Consider the following 25,609-nt stretch of genomic DNA (forward strand, 5'->3'; position numbering starts at 1 on the left):
TTTATCATTTTTCAAATAAAATTTAAAATAAAAAAAATTCATCATAATTATTGACATGTCAACATTAAAAAATTGCATAATACCACATCAACAACTCCAAACAACAAAATTAATGGGTCTTTGGACCAAAATTTTCCAATTAAAATAGCAAATAAATTTAAATTTAATTCGGATTTAAATTATTTTAATAATAATTTAAAATTAAGTAAATTTAAATAATCGTAGTGGTCCATAACATTATCATTTAAATCCTATATTAATCTTATTAGATATTTTGGAAAATTATCTAAGTTAGTATTATATATAGACTAACACTCGATTTAGTATTCTTGAAAATACCAGCCATTAACAAAAGACAACGTGATAGATAGGAAAAACCCTTTAGTTTATTCAAGTATAGAGTTCAGTTCCTTTATTTGTTAAATTTAATACAAATAAATTTAAATTTAATTCGAATTTAAATTATTTTAATAATAATTTAAAATTAAGTAGATTTAAATAATCGTAGTGGTCCATAACATTATCATTTGAATCCTATATTAATCCTATTAGATATTTGGATAATTATCTAAATTAGTATTATATATAGACTAACACCCGATTTAGTATTCTTGAAAAATATAAGCCACTAACAAAAGAGAACGTGATAGATTGGAAAAACCTTTGGTTTATTCAGATATAGAGTTCTGTGTCTTCGTTTGTTATATTTAATTTATTATGGACAGAGGTAACTCAGGTAAGTGATCTTGATTTTACTATTTATTAATTATTTAATTAATGTGAAATAATGTTTTTATCATGGTTTTATAATACAATATATTTATATATTTAGATGTGATATGCTGATTATTTACATAGACTAAAAAAAAAAAGTAAATTAGGCTCACATAGAGAACTATATTGAGAATTACACACATACATACACAAAAAAAAAATCAGTTTTTATTAATATATATATATATATTTAATTATAGTAATATTTTCCCTAATTTAATTATTTAAATAATTATATCAAATAATTTATTTTTTAGAATAGAGTGGAACCCACCACCTTAATAATAATTCTAAAATTGATTAATTAATTAAAAAGTATTTATTTTAATTAAAAAAAAAAAAGGTAAGAAAGAGTTTTGGTCACAGTTTCCAAAGAGGGCCCCACATGAATCAAATCCAGTTGCATGAATACGCACACGTGGCAGCCACGCTGGCACAATCCCTGTGACTCAATCTTGGTTCGTTGTCGTGTAGCGAAAGAGGCCGGGATAACAAGCTCACAATCCCAAAGAACCCAACCCCAATCGGAGAGCAGTGCTCGGCGCATCGTCGGAGACGACGAAGGGGATCGCCGCCGGCGAGAGATGAAGGAAGTCGTGCTTCACATCTATGATGTGACCAACAGCGGCTCCGACAAGGCCAACAACACCATCTTGCAAATCAATCGGTTCTTCAAGGACGGCATTGGCCTCGGCGGCATCTTCCACTCCGCCGTTCAGGTCCTCATTCTCTTCTGATTCATTTTATTTCTTTTGATCGTTGTTCTAGTTTAATTTCTGTTTTTACTGTGGGATTATGATGATTGATTGCGAAATGAGGAGTATTTGGATGGAATTCTTCCTTTTTAGAGCGAATTGCTTGGCAAATTTAGGTTTTTCTTGCATTTGAATGAATGATTTGATAGTTTTGCGTGGAGTTGAAGCAATGTGGTTTGATTATTTTTTAGGTTTCTAAGAGTATTTAGGTTTACAATATCTTTATGGATTCTTGAGATATGGCATAACAAGTGATTCAATCTAGGGTTTCATGAATTACCAGAGAATGAGGACCTAAATTATAACATAGATGAATTTCTTCATTCTGGACATAGCCATTCTATTTGTGAGTCTGGTTCTGTTTATGCCTTCAACTTTGTCTTGTTTGAGGAATTTCATGTTGGAATTTTTCTTCAAGTACGTGGCTGAACTTCTAATCTTTGTCTTTCGTCTTATGCCACCATCTTTCCTTTTCCTTATTTTAAGTTTTTCTTTTTATGTTGATGCTTGTTGTGTTCGTCTTGGTCTATGTAAATACGAAGGCTAGCCTTTGGTAATGCCATGTAATTGCATGTTTTATGAAATAATGTCATTTCTTGTATGGTTTGTTGAATCCTGACTCTTCCTTGAGCTGTTATTCTCTGTCCTGCTCTTTATGTTTTCTGTTGTTTGCCGACATTTTCAATATAGTGTTAATCACCTTTTGAGGATTTTGGATAACAGGTCTCCCATTTTATCATACTTCAAATTGGAAAGAAAATTTGCTGCATTTTTGGTTAAGCATTTGCCTGGCCTTCATCTTTACTTGCTTTTCCTTTTCAAAAGAAAATCTAAGCTGATGTTCCAGCAGTTGAGAAGTCAAGATTGCTTATAGTTTTAACTCAACCACCTATTAGTTTCAATTTTTATGAATGTGTGTTGAATCTCACCCTTTCTTTACTGTTTTTTCCTCCAAATAGATACAAGGTACTTGGCTTTGAAGTTTCTAAATTTGTTTATAAGATATATGCTTGAATGATCGATCAAATTAGCTATGTTGGTGACCTCTTCATCAAGTTAGATGGAATTGCTAATACTTCCATACTGTTGTGGTATTTATCTGGTCAGGTTTATGGAGATGAAGAATGGTCCTTTGGTTTTTGCGAACATGGTTCTGGTGTATTTAGCTGTCCCCCACGTAAAAACCATCTATATACCTATCGTGAGTCGATGGTCCTTGGGGAAACAAACTTATCCTGTGCTAAAGTAAACCAAATCCTGAGAGAGCTTAGCAGGGAGTGGCCAGGAAGCTCATATGGGCTGCTATCAAGAAACTGCAATCACTTTTGTGATACCTTCTGTGATAGGCTTGGTACACCAAAGCTGCCAGGTGACTTTTTCTTCAACCAATAAAAAAAAAACAAAAACAAAAAACAAATGAAGTTTGCATCACTATTAATTGTGACCTGATATTTCAGGTTTCTGCTTTGCATGAGATTTGTATGTAGTTGAGAAGGATTTGTATATTCATAGTGTCGGCAATGAATACCTGCTACTCTGTTAACATTACTCTTACATAGATTTTTTAACCTGCTTCATTACCTTTGGGCCATAGTGAAATTTTATACTGAAAAGAGGCAATTGGACCACTAGCTTTCCTGTGTTGTCCTCAATAACAATAATCTATACCATCTTTTAGTTGTATTATTATTATTTGGTTATGATCTAGGTTCATGTTCTTATCAGTTTGTTTGCCTTTCCACTTGAAGGCCAAGTGAAATTTGCCTTTTAAGATACTCAAATCTGTTAAAATTATCGTTTACTGTTTCTTTCCCTTTTTTTAACTTTTTTTTGGTTCTGTTTTCGATGCAAGTCTCTTTATTGTATGAAATTTATTTACTGTTATGTCTTGAGATATTTGTGAGGATGATGGCATTTTCCTGAAAGAATTAGGTTTTCTGTTTCAAATATTTTGTAAGAAGTATTTTCCACTAACATGTACCAGATATTAATTCATAAATTGCAATGTATCTTAAATAGCTAGAAAAGATTTGGTTGAGAAAATTCCTGCTAACTTTGAGATTATAAGATTGCATTTAAGTATATTGTTGAGCATATTCATGAGAAGTGAGAAAACTATGATGTGAATATAATGGATAATTCCATATATAATGTTTTTGTCATTTGGGTTTCTCAGCTTGGGTGAACCGATTTGCCAATGCTGGTGATACTGCCTTGGAAGTAGCAGAAAATACAGCAATAAGGGTGAGAAACTTAGTATGCTTTTCTTTTTTTCCTTTTTTTTTCCTTTTTTTTCCTTAAATCTTAGCACTTATATCGATATGATCTTTTTTGTCTGTTTATTTACTTGGTGATCTTCAATTTTCTATTACAAGGTTTGATAATTCAATGGTGAAATAAAAATATTTATTGAAGTAAACTGAAAGAGCTTAATATCCATTGTTTCTCTCTGTTTACTGTCTCTGGAACTGCTTAATCAAGAACACAATGAGAACACATGATGAAACCATTTTGTGCATTCATTTTCTAATGCTGTCTTCAACTCTCTTGCTTGCTTGCAATTTACAGTTCAGGCAAGCAAAGACAGAAATCATCTCGGCAAGCAAAGCAGCTTACAGTTTCATCTCCGGCATAGTCTCGAACACACCAGCCACACCAGAAAACCTGAGCGATGAGGAGACTGAAGTTTCCCTATGCCAGGGTTCTTGTTTCAAGAACCTCATTTCCATTAGCTCAAAGCCTTCAACTAGTAATTCAGAACAACCAGAAGATTCTAACAATCACATTCCTCAGCAACAACAGCAGGAACATACAGAAAAAAATCAACCAAGTTCCTGAACATCGATAACTACTTAGCAAACCTTATAGTTTGAGTCGAAGTTTACATTATGACAAGAAAACATCCTCAACTGTTAGATTGCAATTAATGAAAGTAAGTTTTAACTTTACAAGGATTATGAATGTGCTCGTGGCGGCATGATGGCTTTCAGAATCATGGCTGTGATAGAGTGCATAGCAGTTGCTGCTATTTTTGACTTTATCTGTCCTCGCTTCGGTATCGGCCTTCGCACTCCGGCATGTTCTTGGCTGAAACTAACAGCGAAAACCGAAATAGCCTTGTTGCTCATGTTGTTGAATGATTAATTGATTCATTCATTCATTTTGGTTTCAATGTATTTATAGATGATTGACAAAAGCAGGCTGTGTAGAATGGATTTCTGATGGGAAACATGCCAGCTAAACTTGTCTTGCAAAACTGATTTTGTAGCAATTGAAAATGGGAAAACAAGGACTGGTTTTGGTTTAAAGATTTAAAACATTGTCTGTGTGTGCTTCTAAGCTGCAAACATGTGCTGACTATGAAACAAAGGTGGTAATCAAAATCTTGGAGCAGGATTTGGTTTCAATTTGCTTCTTGTTTTTAAAATAAATGGTGTATATCCAGGCAGGTTCTTAGAGAAATTATTAGTATTTATTTTTATATAATTTTTATTATTATGGTTCATTGATTTGGTTAATGTTTCTTAGAATGGTGGCAAAGTTTTAGTACTTGTTTAGTGCTACTTGTTCATGTAGCTATTGTTTAGTGTCTCAATTATTGGCTCCCTCTTAACCAACCTTTTGGATTAGCCTTTTACTAAAACAATAATATTAATAATCATAACTTTCAAGCAAAGCATCTTTCTATATATATATATATATATATATATGTAAGATTTATATACCTCTTTGCAGTAGGAGTTCTAATTTTAATTTGATACATATAAAAGTTAATTTTATTTATCGCATCTAATTTAGAAATTTAAATAAAATTCTATTTTTATTATTCAAAAATCATTTTTGATATATTTTATAACATATTAATAGCGTATGGGGTATATATATATATATATATATATATATATATGATGATTTATCTATGGACACCCACAACAACCGTTAGTTCATTATCTAACGATAGTTGTTTTATTATACTACTAATCTCGTAGGTGGGGTTTCTTAGGCTAACTCCGTAAGTGTGGACCGTGTGGTTAGGTGGTTAGTAAGGTAACTACATCTAGGGAGTTAGCAATAGATGATCTAACAACTGTAGGACGTCCATAGATTTGTTATGTATGAACACCTTTGTTTAATTTCATTGAGGTGCAATAGTGCATATACATAATTAGATGAATTTTCAATACTATAAAAAAAAAAAAAACCCTTGTTTATTTTGTCTTTGACCTGATTTTTTTTTTTTTTAAAAGATGCCCTCAAATTTTCTAAACCATCATATTTAAAAATAATATATTTTACTCTACTTTTATTTTAAAATATTGTTAATTTATATTTTTTGGATTAAAACCAGTGATCACTCCGAACTCTGGGTCAATATTTAGGTTGACTTTTAAAAATATTTATTTTACCCTCTAATTTTATAACAATATTCATTTAAACATCTAAATTTAATAAAAATTTATTTTAATTCTTTAACTATATAAGTATTTATCTTTACCCCTTAACTTTATAAAAATCTTTTTTTTTTCCCTCAATGTAATATTGTTTGTGGTTGTTAGTTGTTACTTGTTGCCATGTTATATGCTATTTAATGTTTTAAAATAAATAATTCTTATAGTGATGCTGAAGCTTATTAGATATAATGTCAATCATATCAACCTTCAAGGCTACTTTAACATCTATAAATATGCTCATAAAGTTTAGGAGACAATATAGATATTTTTATAAAATTTAGTGAGTAAGCAAAATGGATATTTTGTGCTTTCTTAAGAGTATCATTTAGTCCTTTTAAAATAAGTGTAGTGATAAAATAAGACAAGATATATAAACAAATGAATGAATCAAGGGTTATGTACCTTCTTGATCCTTTCTAGCAGTGCAAATTAGGACACAGGGAATCAAAGGGAATATTGTTTAGGAACTAAATAAGAATCAGATACATGCATGCATGGATCACCTTAATCCAAATAAAATGGCTTTCAATTGATTAGTAAAAAATATATTTTATATATATGAGGACCCATCATTTAGAGGTCACTAGATTTCAAATCTAGGGACATCTGTGGTTGTTGGATAGTAATTCAACGGTTATGATCCATTCATAAACAATTTCAAACAGTATTAAACAGTATTATACATACACAGTAAATAAATCCAGTATCTATATTAACAATAATCGTTGGATGATGATCTAATAGCTGTAAATAAATATCCCTAGTGACAACCAAATGTATACTTAGGCAAATGACTTAAACAATATATATATATATATATATATATATATATATATATATATATATATATATATATATATATATATATATATAATTAGTTATTATGGACATCCCTAGATTTTTATATAGTAACTGTTTGATTCAAATCTCTAACTATAAACAGGCCTTTTTTTATTTTTTTAAAAAAATTCTGATTTCAATAAAAAGGGGCCACATTAATAATACCTGTTAGATGATAATTTGTTAGATAATAATTTATGAGTCCCTAGATTTAAAATCTAGAAAGGTCTCTGGATGATGAATTGACATATATATATATATATATATATATATATATATATATATATTAAGATATATTAAGATATTAGATGTCATTTTATATATTAGATTGTTTTTTTTAAACCAAAATATCTATTAACAAAGCCACTTTCCTAACCTTCCATCCTCCATCAATAAAGTCAGAGTGACCTCCAATTCAATGAGAGAGAAGTGCTAAGGGTTTGGTGGTTTGTGGTGAAATTTTGAATTAATAAACAAATATAAAAAATATAAAACATATATTAATTTTTTTTTGAAAAAATTATTATAAAAGAAACTGTATGTTAATGCCTCTTATTTCAAACCTTCATGAAACAGTATTTAATAACAGTATTGATAACGATAAGTAAAATTTGAGAAGCAGGAAATAAATAATGAATTAGAAATTTACTGAAAAAACATATATGATATGATCAAAATATATTTGAAAGAAATTAATTAATTAATTAAAAATTTTACAATTTTTTTAAAAATTTTACAATTTTTTTAAAAATTTATTTATATATTAATTTATAGTTTAGTTTATAAAAATTAGATGTCAAACAATAAATTTTTACCAAAACTCTACTAAAAATATAATTTTATATATTATATAAATTAATTTGTAAAAAATAAAATACTAAAACATAGATTTTTTAAAAATACTACATAAATTAAATTATAAAATATTAATGAATCAAATAATAAAATTTTGATAATATTTTTTTTAAAAATATTATGTTTTAGACATTTTTTTAACCAAAGGGACAAGCGCTATATAGATTTGGGTATGCGCACGAGCTGAAATTTAATCATTTAATCCACACACTCTCAGCCGGGGATGAAGGGTTTGGGCTACAAACCCACACCCATAACCGACGTCAACTCATTACAATTATTACTTTTAATGAGTTTTGAACTAGAGACCTTGCCAAGTATTATTACCTTTGGTTGTTTTTTTATTATATCTATTAATTTGTAAAAAAAATTAATTTTTTTAAAAATAAAAATAAAAAACTTAGAAAGAGAGAGAGAGAGTGTGTGTGTGTGGAAAAAGGGAGAGAGGGAGTGTGGTGGGGGAGAGCGGAGGGGGTAAGGGGGCAGCCGGAGAAAGAGAGTGTGGAAAAAAGGAAAAAGGGGGGAGAGAGAGAGAGAGACCGGCGACAGCAGGGGGGTGGTTGCTCCCCTTGCCCCCCTTCTCCCTATATCCCTGTATGTATGTATGCATATGTAAAAACACCTATGTATGTTTATATATATATATATATATATATATGTTTGTGTGTGTGTAACTATATGTATGTGTATGTGTAGATGTATATATTTCAATATATGTATATGTATATATATATATATATATATATATATATATATCTATGTGTATGTGTATATCTATATATTTCTATATATATGTATATATATGTCTATATGGTATGTGTATGTGTATGTGTATATGTATATATTTCTGTAGATGTATATGTATATGTATATGTATGTATATATGTCTATGTTTATGTGTATATGTATATATGTATGTATGTATATATGTATATATGGTATGTGTATTTGTATATGTATATATTTCTGTAGATATATATGTATATGTATGTATGTATATATGTCTATGTTTATGTGTATATGTATATATGTATGTATGTATATATGTATATATGGTATGTGTATGTGTATGTGTATGTGTATATATTTATGTATATGTATATGTATGTGTGTGTATGTATAAATATGCGCATGTATATATACATATATATATATATATATATATATATATACATCACATTGTATATAAAGGGCATAACATTTATTTATCATATATTCTTTTTTCACATTTTCTATTCCCAATAAACTACCATTTCAATCCTTCCAACCAAACATAGTTTTTATTCTTGTGTTTTTTTTTCAATCCTCCTCATTTTCGTTACTCTTCCACTCCTCTCCAATATTCCATTCCTTGCAATCAAATGACTCATTATTATTACTATTAGGAGCACGTGGTTTGTGGTACTTTGTCTTGAGCATTTGATGTTATCATGTCATTAATCTAATGATACAACGAAGCATGTCTTTGCCGATTTTAGAGATAGCTTAGTTATCGGTTAAATAAAGTGAAATCGCAGGAATAACTAACACACGTAAAATTCTAATCAAATATTGTTGGAAATTCTTGATTTTAAATATTTATACATAAAAAAAAATCCTGATTTTCCCTTGTTCTCATGAATATGTTAATAGGTGAAAAAAATTTTATATAAAAATAATTAAAAAATTATTCCATTTTTCATGAAAATATTTAGGTGGCATTTGGTTGGATGTTATTCTAAATACAGTGGATTTCCAGTTACAATGTAACTATAAATACTTGGTTTTCAAAATACACTACAATCAAATCTTGTGTTTGGTTAAATGTAACTGAAATTATTATATTATAAGATTTTATGTTTGTTTAGAAGGATTTGTAAATTTGGAATTGAAAAACACATGTGTGTATATATGCATATATATATATATATATATATATATATATATATATATATATATATATATATATATATATATATATATAAGTATATGTATATGTGTATACATTTGCATATGTGTATATATATACATACATATATGTGAGTATATGTATATGTATTTGTATATATGCATATGTACATATATATACATATATATATATGTATACTTATGTAAAAATACCAATGTATGTTTATATAAATATATATACATGTATATGCATATGCATTGCTTTTCTCCATCAATAGTCAAGGTTAATGTTGATTTTCTCTCTCTCTCTCTCTCTCCATTTTCTTTCCTTTACAAAATTAGAAGAGTAGCATGATAATTTCCAAGATAATGGCACAATTACTTACTGTGCTTGTCTTCCTCTCAGTTATTTTGCGTTACTCGATCGCAGCCGACACTTTTGAGCCCTAATCAGCCTCTCTGCGATGGCCAAACCTTTAGTCTCAGCCAAAGAAATCTTTGCCTTAGGCTTCTTCAGTACTGGCAGATTAAAAAAAAGATACATGGGGATATGGTACAACAACAATAGTATGGGTTGCCAACCGTAGAAGTCCATTATCAGGCACCCACGGAAGCTTGGAATTGAATGTTAATGGCACTCTGACCATCATCTCCATGATCTTCCTGCCCATGCCCTCAGTGACCCTTGACAATCACTACGAGAAATACAGGAAAAGGCAACAAATTTTTCCGTCGTTGAAAACTACATTTCCGTTGCTAAATATATTTAGCAACGGAATCATTCTGACGGCTATTCTTAAGTCGTTATTCAAATTCCATCTGTATTATAAAATTCCGTCGTTATTTCTTATGTTGTGCTGACGGACACTTCCGTTGCCAAACACAAGAACTTCGTCGTTAATATAATATTAAAATATTTATTTTTTTAGGTTCTCAAGAATTTTGTTGCTATATTTCCGTCGCAATAATTGCATAGCAATGGACTATTCCGTTACTATTATTGTTATAGCAACGGAAAGTTTTATTTAACTAACAATATTTTTCTCATGTTAGCAATGGAATGTCCGCCGCTTTTATCTTATTTGTAATGAAAATTCCGTTGCTATGTTCTCGTTAACTACAAAATCCACAATATGTCCGTTGCTATTTTTCTTGTAGGTTGTTGTTTTCCTATTAGCAACGGATTTTCTTCTTCTTTTTTTTCCGTTGCTGTTTTTCTTGTTGCAACGGAATTTTGGTTGTCATTTTTCTAATATCAACGGATTTTCTTTCTTGTAGCAACGGAATTTTGGTTGTTGTTTTTTTATTAGCAATGAAGTTTCTTTTTTTCCGTTGTTGTTTTTCTTGTAGCAATGGAATTTTGGTTGTTGTTTTCTTTTTTCCCGTTGCTATTTTTCTTGTTGCCACGGAATTTTGATTTTTATTTTCCTACTAACAACAGATTTTCTTTTTTTTTCATTGCTACTTTCCTTTTAGCAATGGAATTTCAGTTGTTGTTTTTCTACTAGCAATGATTCCGTTGCTATTGTCCTCTTAGCAACGGAATTTCTATTGTTGTTATCCTATTATCATTTTTCATTTGCAATGGAATATCCGTCGCTATTTTTTGTTATTGATTATCATAACTATTAGCTACGGAATTTATTTATTTACACAACCTGCACAATTTATTATACAAATGAAAAAAATTGTTCATACAAATACACTTAATATAAATTATCCATACAAATGATCTAAAAAACAAACTATCTTATTAAATATCTAAAATCCATCATTTCATTCATACCAAAAATACAAATAATCCATACAAATGATCCAACATTCCATCAACAATTTTCCAATCCATCAATACAATTATCATCAACAAACAAAGTTAAGCAAAGATCCATCATGCGCATACATTGAATTACCTTGAATTTCTTTGTACCCTCTTCTTGCCCATTGTCTTCCTTTTTTAAAAATCATAAAAATTTAAAATCCATCAAATCAAATTGTTATAAAAATACAATTGTGAACAACAAACAAAAGTAAAAGTAATATATGAAGGTATATTCAATTACTTTTTTTTTTTTGCTCTCTTCTTGACCAAATGTCTTCCTCTATGAAAACAAAGAAAATTTAAAATCCATCAAATTAAATTGCAACTAGAAATTTATAAGTATAACACAAAAAAATAAGAGAAGTAAGATCAAATTTATAGCTAAAATCATTTACTTGTTGGTACAACTCTTAGTTGATGACAACTTTATCATCAGAGAAGCCAACAACAGCGAGTTCGTTTGGCAAAGTTTTGACTACCCGATTGACACCTTTCTTTCCGACATGAAGTTTGGATGGGATTTGAGAACTGGTCTTAACCGCAATCAGACCTCTTGGAGGAGCAATGACGATCCATCTCCAGGGAGCTATGTCCTATCCATTAACCTCGAAGGGATTCCTCAACTCAATTTATGGTCTGGTTCAACTAAAAAGCTACGCACTGCGCCATGGACTGGTGCCAAGTTCAGCAACCTAGAAGAAATGCCGCGCCCCTACAGCCTTCGTTTAGGTTTTGTTAACAACAAGAACGAGGTTTACTACATGTTTAACACAACGGGCACAAAGCTTGTGTGTCGGGGCTACTGGACCGGTCCGGCATGATGAAAAGTTTTGCATGAACAGAGAGCACTGAAATATGGAATCTCTTCTTGAACTACCCCAAGAACGAGTGCTAGGAGTACTCGAGATGCGGCCCTTACGGTGTGTGCGACATTGATGTCTGGCCCATATGCAGGTGCTTACAAGAGTTCAAGCCAAAATCAATGCAGGAGTGGCCTCTCATGGATGCCTCATCATGTTGTGATCGCTTTACAGTGCTAGACTGCAAGAACATGTCCGATGGGTTCATAACTGTCACCCTCGCGGTGCTGCCAGAAACATCAAACGCCATCGTATACATAAACATCAGCCAGGATGAATGCAGAGATAGGTGTTTGAAGAATTGCTTGTGCACAGCCTATGCCACAGCCAACATCAGTAGTGCAGGATTCGGGTGTGTTATTTGGGTGACATAGCTCATAGATTAAATAATTTATTATATATAAAATTGTGATAAAAACATTAACTACCTACAAGGGGAAGATGGCTGAGGGACATGAAATTGCAGTTAAGAGACTCTCAAGGAATTCAACTCAAGAAATTGATGAGTTTGAAAACGAAGTTACTTTTATTGAAAAGCTTCAACACCGTAACCTTGTGCGACTTTTAGGATACTGCATTAAAGGAGATGAAAAGATTCTTGTCTACGAGTATATGCCCAATGGAAGCATGGATGCATTTCTATTTGGTTAGTTTTAATTTGCTTCTTTTGAAATATCCATATTCTTCGTTACAATAGCCACAGGCTTGCATCCCCTGATTTTTTGTTTGCACTTAATTAGGCAAAGAAAAAAGAGATACTTTGGACTGGCAAACACGCTTCCACATCATTGACGGTATTGCTCGAGGTCTTTTATATCTTCATCAAGACTTGAGATTAAGAAGTATACATAGGGATCTCAAAGCAAGTAATCTCCTTCTAGACATTGAAATATGAATCCCAAAATCACAGACTTTGGTTTAGCCAGAAATTTTGGAGATCGTGAAACAATGATCAAGACAAGAAAAGTAGATGGAATATAGTAAGTCCACTTTCACAATTTCTATATTTTCTTATATTAATCAAAATTTATATGTATCAATGATTATAAATGAAAACAATGCAGTGGATATATGGCCCCGGAGTATACATTGGATGGAGTTTTCTCCAATGAAGTCAGATGTGTTTAGCTTTGGGGTGTTAATCTTGGAAATCATAAGTGGCTAAAGAAATAGGATTTTACCCTCAAATCCACACCTTTACCTCCTTGGGAAAGTAAGTAGTTTAATATATGTATATATTGAACTATTTATTTTAATATATTAAATTTTAGCCACTGTTTACCAGAAAAAAAAAAGGATTATTAGTGTGACTAATAATTAAGCAATCATTCCAGGCTTGGAGATTATGGAATGAAGGGAAGGTTTTGGATTTATTAGATCCATTAATCGGCAACTCATTTTCAGTGACTCAAGTAATGAGATGTATAAATATAGCTCTCTTGTGTGTTCAAGAAAAACCAGAGGATAGACCATCCATGGCATCAGTAGTTGTCATGTTAAGCAACGATGATGGCCCATTACCAGAGCCTAAAGAACCGGGATTTAAAGCTATTTTTTCCACTAAGCATGATACAGTTTCAAATCAGAATGACTTGTATATTTTTAATGATATCACACTCACAGAGCAAATAGGTAAATAGCATCATTAAAAAATCCAAATACCCAATTTTATTGTATTAATTTAATTGTGTATACAATATTAACCTTATGATGTCTTGTAATCTTGGAGATTTCTTTCATTTGCCTTATGAAAACAAGTAATCGCTAAGATACATTTGTATACATTTATGACAGGCATATTTGTTTATATATCCCGACAACATAGGTCTATTTGTTTATATATATACCCCTATAAATAAAAGCGAATTAAAAAATATTGCACATTTTCATCTTTATATTTTCTGGTCGTAGTTTCATATTTTTAGTTACCGTTTTAAATAATGCGGAGTGGGAGAAATGTATAAATAATGACGATGATCGAATAAGCTATTTTTTTATAAATAATAACACTGAGAAATAATAACAATGTTTTTGTTTGTAGTTTTTTTAAGCATATATGATTTTTTTTTTACATTGATATAATAGATTATGATCATGTGAAAATCTTCTATATCTTCATTCGTATTTCTTATCCATATTTGCATATTATGAGGGCTTTGGATTCTATGGACCCTCAAGGTTTTTCCTTTACCCATGCTTGGGTTTTCTATTGCCTGTCATGCATTTGTCACTTGAACCCATTTGTTAAAAAGAAGCAAATAACATGTTTTTCTTTGCTCATTTTCTAACTTGGAGCGTTGTGATTTCTAGATCTGAAATCTCTAATGCTTGGACATTCAAAGACTCTCGTAGTCAATGTGGTGGAATCCTCTTTTACAGAGACAATCTATTTCACAATTTAAGTAGAAAAACAATCAGAAAAATAAGGGCACATTCACTCAGACATTATTTCAAACACATTGCATTTACAACTCATATACGTACCATAAAACCATATCCATCATCCAGTGAGTTTTGGTGTTTAAATGCAACCATTTCCACCATTGAGGGACCACTACAACTAGTTGTGGAATCAGGATTCTCTTGGTAGAGGAGTTAAAGGCAGAGTTTTTTTTTAAAAAAAATTATTCTATAACTCAAGTAACCCAAATGCTAAGGAATTCAAGTGTATGGCTCTTTGGGTAGATATACTTTTATTATAAAAAACCGATGAAAACTAATTAAAGTCAATAAAAAAAAAAATCCCATTTTTTATCTCTTGATTTCTAATTATGTGACTTAAATTGCTTTAATAAGGAATCAAGGCATAGTCTAGTGGTTTTCTACCTTATTTGTGTTTGAGAGGCTCGAGTTCAAAAATTGCTAACCCAAATTGGTGCCCAATGCAAAAAAATAAAAAATGCTTGTCACCAATTTGTCAATTGCTTTAATAATAGATCTTGTTAAATTTGCTCTGTTCTCTGCATGCTTGTTTGTATATTTGTAGACCTGCCTTACCAGCCAATTTTTCTCAGGCTTTCACTTAAGAACTTCATGTTTTTACTGATTTGAATGCCATACAAAATATTTCACTGAAGAAGATCGTGGTATAGTCACATTGTGATGTTGGTAACAATTTCTAAATATATCTGTTGATGCTTGTCTGAAATTTAACAGGACATCATGGTTAAGCATTGGTTGCTTGTGTCTGTTTTTAAGGTCCAAATAAAGGGTTGTTTTTTTCTCAGACAATGATTATTTTGATGATAAACTAATAGTGATTCTAATTGGCAGAGTACATATTTCTGTTTTTTGTTTTGTCATTTCTTTATTTTCTTCTCCTTGTCTACTTCTTGATGTTTGTTACTGTCAGTATGTTCTGTTCATTGATTTAACAGTGTCTTATCTTCTTCAAGAAGTAAAGGTTGTAATACTGCAATTTGGATTTCTGGACCACATGCAATATGATGCTCTGCTGCCTTCTTTTGCAATATAATCAAACTTGCTGAAGATTGATTGCAATTTCAGATTGCATGAATGTGACAGCTCACAGGCTTGCTATGGACCTTCTTATTTGTACATATTTTCCACTTACATTGCATTCAACATTATTTGTGCCTGATAAGCTTTGCAGTTTACTTACACTGGTCAATATATACCTATTAGAAACTGATGTCTTCATTATTGTTTGTCGATTTTACTTCCATGAAGTCTACCATGCATATATAATGTAAATAATTAATGCACCCAAATGTACATCCTGGTCTTGAAGAAAATGTTGTTGTGTCAAACAAGATCTCAAACACAAAGTGAAAGTGTGAAGATTGAATACAAACACACACTCACACAAAGAGAGGCTGGAAAGTTTTAAGATGATAAGCAAATCATACCTGATGCATTCGGTCTAGACTTCTTAATATATAAAAGCATACAACATGATAACATAACAAACAGCAACAAGACAAACTTACACAAGTAAACATAAAGGACACAAGTAACAAAGGAAACTTAAAGTAAGGCTAGATAACTAGCTGCACTATAGTCGTGCATGCCATGCACTACCCACAGTGCAACAAACATGGTCTTCACGTGGTTTTCCAGAGCATTCACTTCAACATGCTCCCCATGCTCTGAATAACCACAACGCCAAGCCGGCGTCTCAATTCTTCATGCTTCGGTCCTGAGAGGGCTTTCGTCAGAATATCAGCCAACTGATCATGCGTGCTGCAGTGAACTAAGTTGATATCTCCACAAGCAATAAGACTCCTGATGAAATGGAATCGCACGTCGATGTGCTTAGTCCTTCCATGTTGTGCCGGATTCTTGGCAATGGCTATAGCTGCCAGGTTGTCACAATACAAGGTGGTTGCATTCCTTTGAGGAACTCCCATGTCCGCTAGTAGACGACGCATCCACACTGCTTGGCAAGTTGCCGAGGTTGCGGCGACGTATTCAGCCTCCGTGCTTGAAAGAGCAATTATCTCCTGCCGCTTTGAAGCCCATGCAACTGCACCCGAACCAAGATGAAAAAACCCATCCAGTGGTGCTTCTCCGGTCATCAACAGAGCCTCCCCAATCGCTATCAACGTATCCCTCCAAACGAAAATCATCAACACACTCGAACTTAAGTCCCATATCAATGGTTCCTGATATATAGTGAAGAACCCTATTCACAGACCCAAGATGATGCTTTGTGGGGCTTTGAATGAATTTGGAAATTAATCCCATAACGAACATGAGATCAGGACGAGTGTGTGTGAGGTATAATAGGCTCCCAACCATGCTTCGAAATCGGTTTTCATCAGCTTTCCCTGAATTATCCTCCGATCGGAGTTTTTTTCATTGGCATTTAGAGGAGTTGACTGTGACTTGCTGTTCATCATATTGAACTTCTTCAATAGAGTTTTACGCATATCTTTTTCCGAGAGATGAGAATCAAACCTCGGTTGTTGCTTCACTTCGAGGCCAAGAAAAATAATGTAAGAGTCCAAGATCGAGTCATCTCAAACTTATGCATCATGTTCTCCTTGAATTTATCCACCATTGTCAATGATGATCCCATGACAAGGATGTCATCAACATACAAGCAAAGGAGTAGAATGTTTGAGTCCTCACCAATTTTCTTATACACAGTTGGTTCATTTTGACTTCTTGTAAACCCAAGTTTGCTAAAGTGAAGGTCAATCTTTGTGTACCAAGCTCGTGGAGCTTGCCGGAGTCCATACAGGGCCTTATTGAGTTTATACACAAGACCTTCTTTGCCAGGCTGAATATACCCTTGGGGTTGCATTACATACACCTCCTCGTGAAGTTCACCGTTGAGAAAAGCCGACTTCACGTCCAACTAGAAAACTGCCCAGCGCATCTGAGCAGCAACGGCGAGGAAAAGCCTCACAGTTTCAAGCCTTGTGACGGGAGAGAACACCTCGTCAAAGTCTACTCCACTTACTTGAGAATAGCCTTTTGCAACAAGGCGTGCTTTCCTCTTGTGTAAAGTGCCATCAGACATGAATTTTGATTTGAAAATCCACTTCAAACCAATGGACTTCCTTCCTTCTGGTAGGGTAGTGAGACTCCAAGTGTTATTCTTCTCAATGCTTGCAATTTCTTCATCCATGGCCAACTTCCAATCACCATGCAAACTTGCTTCTTCAAATGAACTGGGGTCTCCAGCTGCAAGAGCAAAAGAACATGAATTATATAATTCATGCAATGTTCTATACCTTGGAGTTGGTTCCTTGGGTGAAGCTTCAAAGGGTGAAGAAAGAGAGTTCTCTTGCGTTGATTGTAACCCGAGAGGTGGATTGAACTTCTCTTGCTTCTTCTATTGGTGTGTCTTCATCACTTTGGTACGAGTGCATCATTCAAATTGGATGTAATTTGAGGGGAGTCAATGTGTGATTCCCAATTCCAACCCTTCTCCTCATGAAACAACACTTCATGGCTTACTTGGACTTTTCCAGTCAATGGGTCAAAAAAAGTTTGTATCCTTTTTGACTCTCCACAATAGCCTATAAAAACTCTTTTTTCTGATTTGGATTCAAACTTCTCCCTTGATTGAGTTTGACTTAGAACAAATGCTAGGCAACCAAGCGTTCTGAGATGTTGAATGGACGGCTTTTACTCCAATCGAGCTTCATAGGGTGTAGTATTTTTTTGAGTGATCCGGTGGGAGAACGATTGAGAGTATAAACCGCTGCTGCTACTGCTTCACCCCAGAAGTCAGTAGGAAGGTTACGCTGCTTCAACATACATCGACTCATCTCCACGACAGTTCTATTTCTCCGTTCAACAACCCCATTTTGCTGTGGCGAGTGAGGAGTTGTCAGTTGCCTCTTGATGCCGTGAGCTTCACAAAAGGCTTGGAACTCGCAGGAAATGAACTCACCTCCACGATCTGTTCTCAATGCCTTTACTGGGTGGTCATATTGCTTCTCCACTTGGTTTTTGAAAACCTTGAAGAATTCCAAAGCTTGGGACTTCACCTGAAGGAAATACACCCATGCATACCGGGTGCAATCATCAACCAATAACATAAAGTATGAGTTACCTCCGCGGGACTTGGTCCGCATCGGGCCACAAAGGTCTCCATGGATCAGTTCTAGTGGTTTGCTTGCTCTCCTCATGGTTTCTTCAGGAAATGGGATCTTGGTTTGCTTCCCATATGCACAACCTTCACATGGTTGTGCAGAGATGTTGTTGGGAAGCCCATGAACTAGTTTCCCTCTTGACAGCTGCTGTAAGCTATTGAAGTTGATGTGGCCGTACCTTTCATGCCAAAGAAAAGACTTGTCTATCTTACTGACCGCAACGTCTGTCTTGCTGGCCGCGATATGGACGCCTCCAACTTCATGAATGGAAAGAGGGTACAGATTATGTCCAGTCACATGAACACGAGCTAGCTCGGCACCGGTCTTCTTGTTTCGAATAATACACTGATCTTCATCAAAGAACAAAGTGTATCCTCCCTTCTGTAACTGTCCGACACTAAGAAGATTATGTGCAACTTCTGGTACGTATTGAACTTTTTCAAGTTCTTTTACTTGTCCTCCTCTTGTCTTGAACCTCACTGTTCCCATTCCTTCTACCTTCATCACTCGGTTGTCTCCTAAGCGAACAACCTGCTGAACAGATTCATCCAAGTTGTGAAACAAAGACTTCATACCTGTCATATGGTTGCTGCACCCACTGTCTAGCAACCATACATCTTCAAGCTCATCTTTTGAATAGCCTCCAGCCATGAACAAGTGAGAAACTTCAGTGTCTTCCTTCACTATATTTGTTGCACTCTCCTTTTGCCAACACTGCGACTTGTAATGCCCGAACTTCTTACAGTTATAGCACTGGATGTGAGCTTTGCTCTGTCGGCTTTCAGATTGAGTATCCTTCTGCTCAGAGACATGACCTCTCCCTCTGCCTCTTGAGCGACCTCTGAAACCTCCACGTCCCCTGCCTCTTCTTGTATTGACATTATAACTACTTGAAGAAGCTTCTCCCTTGATGTGAAAAGCCTTCACTTCTACCTGGTCATTCTCCATGTCGAGTCTTCCTTCATGACCCTTCAGTGAACCACTTAACTCATCCACTGTGAGTGTGGTAAGATCCTTGGCTTCAATGATGGAGGATACCACATGTCTGAACTTAGGTGTGAGGCTTCGAAGTATCTTGCCGACCACTGATTGCTCCGGGAGATCCTCTCCGAGAGTTCTAATATGATGTGCAAGTGTTAACACCTTGCTAACATAGTCTTGAATGGTGTCACCATTCTTCATTCGGATGGTCTCAAATTGTTGCCGATATGCATACAACTTCGCAGCCGAGCTCTTCGTGCACCCTTGATATTCTTTCTTCAGTATATCCCATGCCTTCTTAGCGTTTCGTGTCTGAGAGATCCTGATGAGAGTTTTATCATCCAAGCTTTGTTGTATAAGACACAAAGCCTTGGCATTCTTCTTAATGTTCTCATTCAACTTATGCTCATCTGCTTCATCCTCATCATACCCCTTCTCAACGAGCTTCCATAGATCGCGAGAGATGAGGACTGTCTCCATCTTGAGACTCCACAAGCTGTACCCTTCCCCATTGAAGTGTGGTACAATGACTTGAGATGAGCTGCCTGAGCTGGAACTTTGATTTGCCATGTCTCTGATACCACTGTTGTGTCAAACAAGATCTCAAACACAAAGTGAAAGTGTGAAGATTGAATGCAAACACACACTCACACAAAGAGAGGCTGGAAAGTTTTAAGATGATAAGCAAATCATACCTGATGCATTCGGTCTAGACTTCTTAATATATAAAAGCATACAACATGATAACATAACAAACAGCAACAAGACAAACTTACACAAGTAAACATAAAGGACACAAGTAACAAAGGAAACTTAAAGTAAGGCTAGATAACTAGCTGCACTATAGTCATGCATGCCATGCACTACCCACAGTGCAACAAACATGGTCTTCACGTGGTTTTCCAGAGCATTCACTTCAACAAATGTAACTTATATTATTGATCTATGACCAATTATTACATTCCATTAGATACATTTCAACATTGCATGACAACACGGCCTCACCAAACATAAAGCTATTATAAGAAAAGAAGAACGGAATTTCGAGATGCAAGCTTTGATAGCACTGGAACCTTTTGGTCTTCAGACTCACTACATGTCAAGCTTGAATACAGAAACGGCAAAGCTTGAATACATCTCAATAAAATGGAAGCTATTCACTACTATTTTATTTATTTATTTATTTATTCTGAAATAAAAAAGAAAAAGAAGTCGTACTGCAGAAAAATCTTATCAAATTAAGGCACTACTTTTCTACGTCAATAGTCAACTTTTTTAATTGTGTTCTTTCTCCGAAAAATTCATGTTAATAATGTTCATTGTTTCTCTGTCTCTCTCTCTCTCTTTATATTTATTTCTTCTTTCCTCAAGTAATATCAACACCAATCCATTTGTTCCTCAAGTTCGAAGATTAGAATGATAAGTCCCACCGTAATGGCAACGTTAGGTACTCACCTTGTCTTCTTCTTAGTTATCTTCCATGATTCCATGGCAACAGACACTTTGAACCCTAATCAGCCTCTCCACGATGGCCAAGTCATAGTCTCAGCCAAAGAAACCTTTGCCTTAGGCTTCTTCAGCCCTGGCGAATCAAAAAACAGATACGTTGGGATTTGGTACCACAAACTATCAGGAGGCCAGGCAACAACAGTAGTATGGGTTGCCAACCGTCGAGGTCCATTATCAGGCACCAACGGAAGCTTGGAACTGAATATTAATGGCACTCTCACCATCAACTCCATGATGTTCTTGCCCATGTCCACAGTATCCCTCACCAATCCAGTGGCACAACTCTTAGATGATGGCAACTTTGTTATCAGAGAAGCCAACAGCAGCGAGTTCTCTTGGCAGAGCTTTGACTACCCCACAGACACCTTTCTCTCCGGCATGAAACTTGGATGGAACTTGAGAATTGGTCTGAACCGCAATCTGACATCTTGGAAGAGCAAAGACGATCCATCTCCAGGTAACAACGTCCTATCCATTGACCTCGAAAGGATTCCTCAAGTCAATTTATGGTCTGGTTCAACTAAAAAATGGCGCTCTGGACCATGGACTGGTATCAAGTTCAGCAACCTAGAAGAACAGCCGCGCACCTATGGCCTAAGTTTTGGTTTTGTTAACAACAAAGACGAGGTTTACTACATGTTTAACACAACAACGAGCACACAGATTATGTGTCGTTCAATAGTGGACCAATCCGGAATGACAAAAAGTTTTGTGTGGATTGAGAGCACTGGCACGTGGAATAACATGATGAACTACCCCATGAACGAGTGCCAAGAGTACTCAAGATGCGGCCCTTACGGTGTGTGCGACATTGATGTCTGGCCCATATGCAGGTGCTTGCAAGGGTTCAAGTCAAAATCAATGCAGGAGTGGCCTCTCATGAATGCCTCATCTGGTTGTGATCGCCTCACAACGTTGGACTGCAAGAGTAGTAGCTCTGATGGGTTTATGACTGTCACCCTTGCGGCGCTGCCAGAAACATCAAACGCCATGGTATACACAAACATTAGCCAGGATGAATGCAGAGGTAGGTGTTTGAATAATTGCTCGTGCACAGCCTATGTCACAGCCAACATTAGTAGTGCAGGATTTGGGTGCGTTATTTGGGTGACGGAGCTCATAGACTTGAGAATGTCTACTCATCCTACACAGGATGTCTTTGTCCGGCTTGCCGCTGCTGATCTAGGTAATTAATTAAGTTCCCTGACCAATTAAGTATCTGTTAATATTGTGCTAGTCCATTGTTAAACTTGAGTAATATTGTTAATATTGTGCTAGTCCTTGAAAATGAAAATTTTGATTGCTAGATTTAGTAATTAGCTCACTAAAGTCATTATTATATATATGTGGATTACATCTGGCCGGCGTTTTTGACCATTTCTTTCAATAAAAATACACCACGTTAGTCATTAATTGCCATCCACTAATTGGTGCTATATGACGAATTTGACGCGTGAAATTGGACAATTCAGAATGCGATGTTAGGTTGTGATGAGAGAGAATTGACATGTGAACATGTTGAATACGTGTTTGGATGTCCTATTAATTTCTGCAAAAATTATTACTGAATTTAATTTTATTGTAAAAATAAATGAATTATATATATTATCATTAGATAATTATAAGGAACTCAAGGGTTAGTGACAATAGAATTTTTCATTGAAAAACATTATGTTGTTTCAGAATTAACTTGGGCTTTATGACATAATTCTTGAGTAATTTTTTTTCCTAATTAAAGCAAATCTTGGAAAACATCAATTTTTTCTTGTTGATCTCTTTGTTTGATTGAACGATAATTAATTTCTCATCTGAACAAAAGTAGTGCATTTGATTATATTCTGTTGATTCAACAGCCTCAATCTCAAACAAGGCAAGTAAGAAAAGTCAATCCAAATCAATGGTTTGGATCATAGTTTTCTCAATGGTGGCTTTGATAATTCCATTAATATACTTCTGTTCATGGGGAAAGAAGAAGATGGTACACAAAGGTAAACTAATTTTTATTCTCCTATAAATCAAATGCCATTTTAGGAAGATATATATATATATATATATATATATATTCATCTCTTCACTAAACTATCCTAATAATATTACGGTTTTGTTTCATATAATCAATTCGAGATAGATGTTAGAGGAAATGGTGAATTTGAACTAGCACAACTTCAATGGAGTACTCTAATGGAGGCTACGCACAACTTTGCCAAGACAAACATTCTAGGAAAAGGTGGTTTTGGCCTTGTCTATAAGGTAATCCATGTATACATATAGATCTGATTAAATGATTTATTACATAAGAACTTGTAAATAAAACATTAACTGCCTACAGGGGAAGTTAGCCGAGGGAAGTGAAATAGCGGTTAAGAGACTCTCAAGGAATTCAACACAAGGCATTGATGAGTTTGAAAATGAGGTTACTTTTATTGCAAAGCTTCAACACCGTAACCTTGTGCGACTTTTAGGATACTGCATTAAAGAAGATGAAAAGATTCTTGTCTACGAGTATATGCCCAATGGAAGCTTGGATGCATTTCTATTTGGTTAGTGTGTGTGTGTTTTAAATTATTTTGCTAGTTTTAATTTGCTTCTCTAGAAATATACATATTCTTCACTATAATTGCCATAGGTTTAAATCTCTTGATTTTTTTTGTTTGCACATAATTAGATAAAGAAAAAGGAGATCATTTGGACTGGCAGACACGTTTCCATATCATTGAAGGCATTGCTCGAGGTCTTTTATATCTTCATCAAGACTCAAGATTAAGAATCATACATAGGGATCTCAAAGCAAGTAACATCCTTCTAGACATTGAAATGAATCCTAAAATCTCAGACTTTGGTTTAGCCAGAAATTTTGGAGATCGTGAAACAATTATCAAGACAAGAAAAGTAGTGGGTACATAGTGAGTCCACTTTCACAATTTCTATATTATCTTATTTTAAACAAAATTTATATATATCAATGATTATAAATGGTAACAATGCAGTGGATATATGGCCCCGGAGTATGCACTGGATGGAGTTTTTTCAATAAAGTCAGATGTGTTTAGCTTTGGAGTATTAATCTTGGAAATCATAAGTGGCCAAAGAAACAGGATTTTCCTCTCAAGTCCACACCTTTACCTTCTTGGGAAAGTAAGTACTGCAATATATGTATATATGTATATTGGACTATTTATTTTAATATATTAAATTTTAGCCACTATTTCCAAGAAAAAAAATAGATTATCATTACAACTAATAATTAAGCAATCATTGCAGGCTTGGAGATTATGGAATGAAGGGAAGGTTTTGGATTTATTAGATCCATTAATTGGCAACTCATTTTCAATGACTCAAGTTATGAGATGTATAAATATAGGTCTCTTGTGTGTTCAAGAAAAGCCGGAAGATAGACCAATCATGTCATCAGTAGTTATCATGCTAGGCAACGATGATGCCCCATTACTAGAGCCTAAAGAACCGGGGTTTAAAGCTATTTTTTCCACTAAACATGATGCAGATTTAAATCAGAATGAGTTGCATACTTTTAATGATATCACACTTACAGAGCAAACAGGTAGATAGCATCATTAAAAAAATATATATATCTAAATACCCATTTTTATTGTATTAATTTAAATTGTGTATACAATATATTCTCATAATATCTTGTACGCTTGGAGATTTCTTTCTCATTTGTCATATGAAAACGAGTGATCGCTAATAAACATTTGTATACTTTTATAACATGCATATTTGTTAATATATCCCGACAACATAGTTTTTTTTTTGTTTATATACGTACCCTATAAATAAAAGTGAATTAAAAAATATTACATATTTTCATCTTTATATTTTCTCATCTTTGTAAGATATGTAATTTCATACTTTTACTTGATGCTTTAAATGATGCAGGGATGAATATATAAATAATAACAATGATTGACAAAATTATATAAGCTATTGGGTATAATTAAATAATAACAATGTTTTTAGTTGTAGTTTTTTAAGCATATCGGATTTTCTACATTGATACAATAGATTATGATCAGGTAAAAAATCTCTGTCTTCATTTGTTTTTCTTAGCCATATTTGCGTATTATGAGGGCATTAGATTCCAAGATAATACTCAGCCTTTTTACTTTACCTATGCTTGGGTTTTCTATTGCTTGTCACGCATTTGTCACTTGAACCCATCTGTTAAAAGGAAGCCAACAACACTTCTTTCTCTACTCAGGGTGCGTTTGGTTAGCTGTAATTGAAAAAACAATGGATTCCATATTACAGTGTAATTGTAAATCCTGTAATTGAAAATGCAATGAAGTAA

The 25,609-nt window shown here is 33.8% G+C and overlaps 2 protein-coding genes and 1 pseudogene across 3 annotated transcripts; all 3 read left to right on the forward strand.

Moving 5' to 3' along the window:
- The first annotated feature begins 1,194 nt into the window (after positions 1-1,194).
- Positions 1,195-4,848, forward strand: LOC120272417 (deubiquitinase DESI2-like). Its single transcript, XM_039279241.1, has 4 exons — positions 1,195-1,493; positions 2,637-2,898; positions 3,706-3,773; positions 4,098-4,848. Exons 1-4 carry the CDS (start codon positions 1,359-1,361, stop codon positions 4,365-4,367), a joined length of 735 nt encoding a protein of 244 aa, XP_039135175.1. The 5' UTR covers positions 1,195-1,358; the 3' UTR covers positions 4,368-4,848.
- A 7,036-nt stretch (positions 4,849-11,884) lies between these two features.
- LOC120272257 lies at positions 11,885-15,716 on the forward strand (annotated as a pseudogene).
- Positions 15,717-20,785: 5,069 nt separating this feature from the next.
- Positions 20,786-24,974, forward strand: LOC120271818 (G-type lectin S-receptor-like serine/threonine-protein kinase At4g27290). 2 transcript variants are annotated; one of them, XM_039278492.1, is made up of 8 exons: positions 20,786-22,327; positions 22,388-22,486; positions 23,154-23,288; positions 23,429-23,550; positions 23,630-23,840; positions 23,966-24,203; positions 24,288-24,435; positions 24,562-24,974. In XM_039278492.1, exons 1-8 carry the CDS (start codon positions 21,208-21,210, stop codon positions 24,865-24,867), a joined length of 2,379 nt encoding a protein of 792 aa, XP_039134426.1. In that variant the 5' UTR covers positions 20,786-21,207; the 3' UTR covers positions 24,868-24,974. The 2 variants fall into 2 exon arrangements, with proteins under 2 accessions (XP_039134426.1, XP_039134425.1); XM_039278491.1 differs by having other exon boundaries at positions 20,786-22,486.
- The last annotated feature ends 635 nt before the right edge of the window (positions 24,975-25,609 follow it).

The sequence above is a fragment of the Dioscorea cayenensis genome, chromosome 11, assembly GCF_009730915.1.
Source record: "Dioscorea cayenensis subsp. rotundata cultivar TDr96_F1 chromosome 11, TDr96_F1_v2_PseudoChromosome.rev07_lg8_w22 25.fasta, whole genome shotgun sequence".
NCBI lineage: Eukaryota > Viridiplantae > Streptophyta > Magnoliopsida > Dioscoreales > Dioscoreaceae > Dioscorea > Dioscorea cayenensis.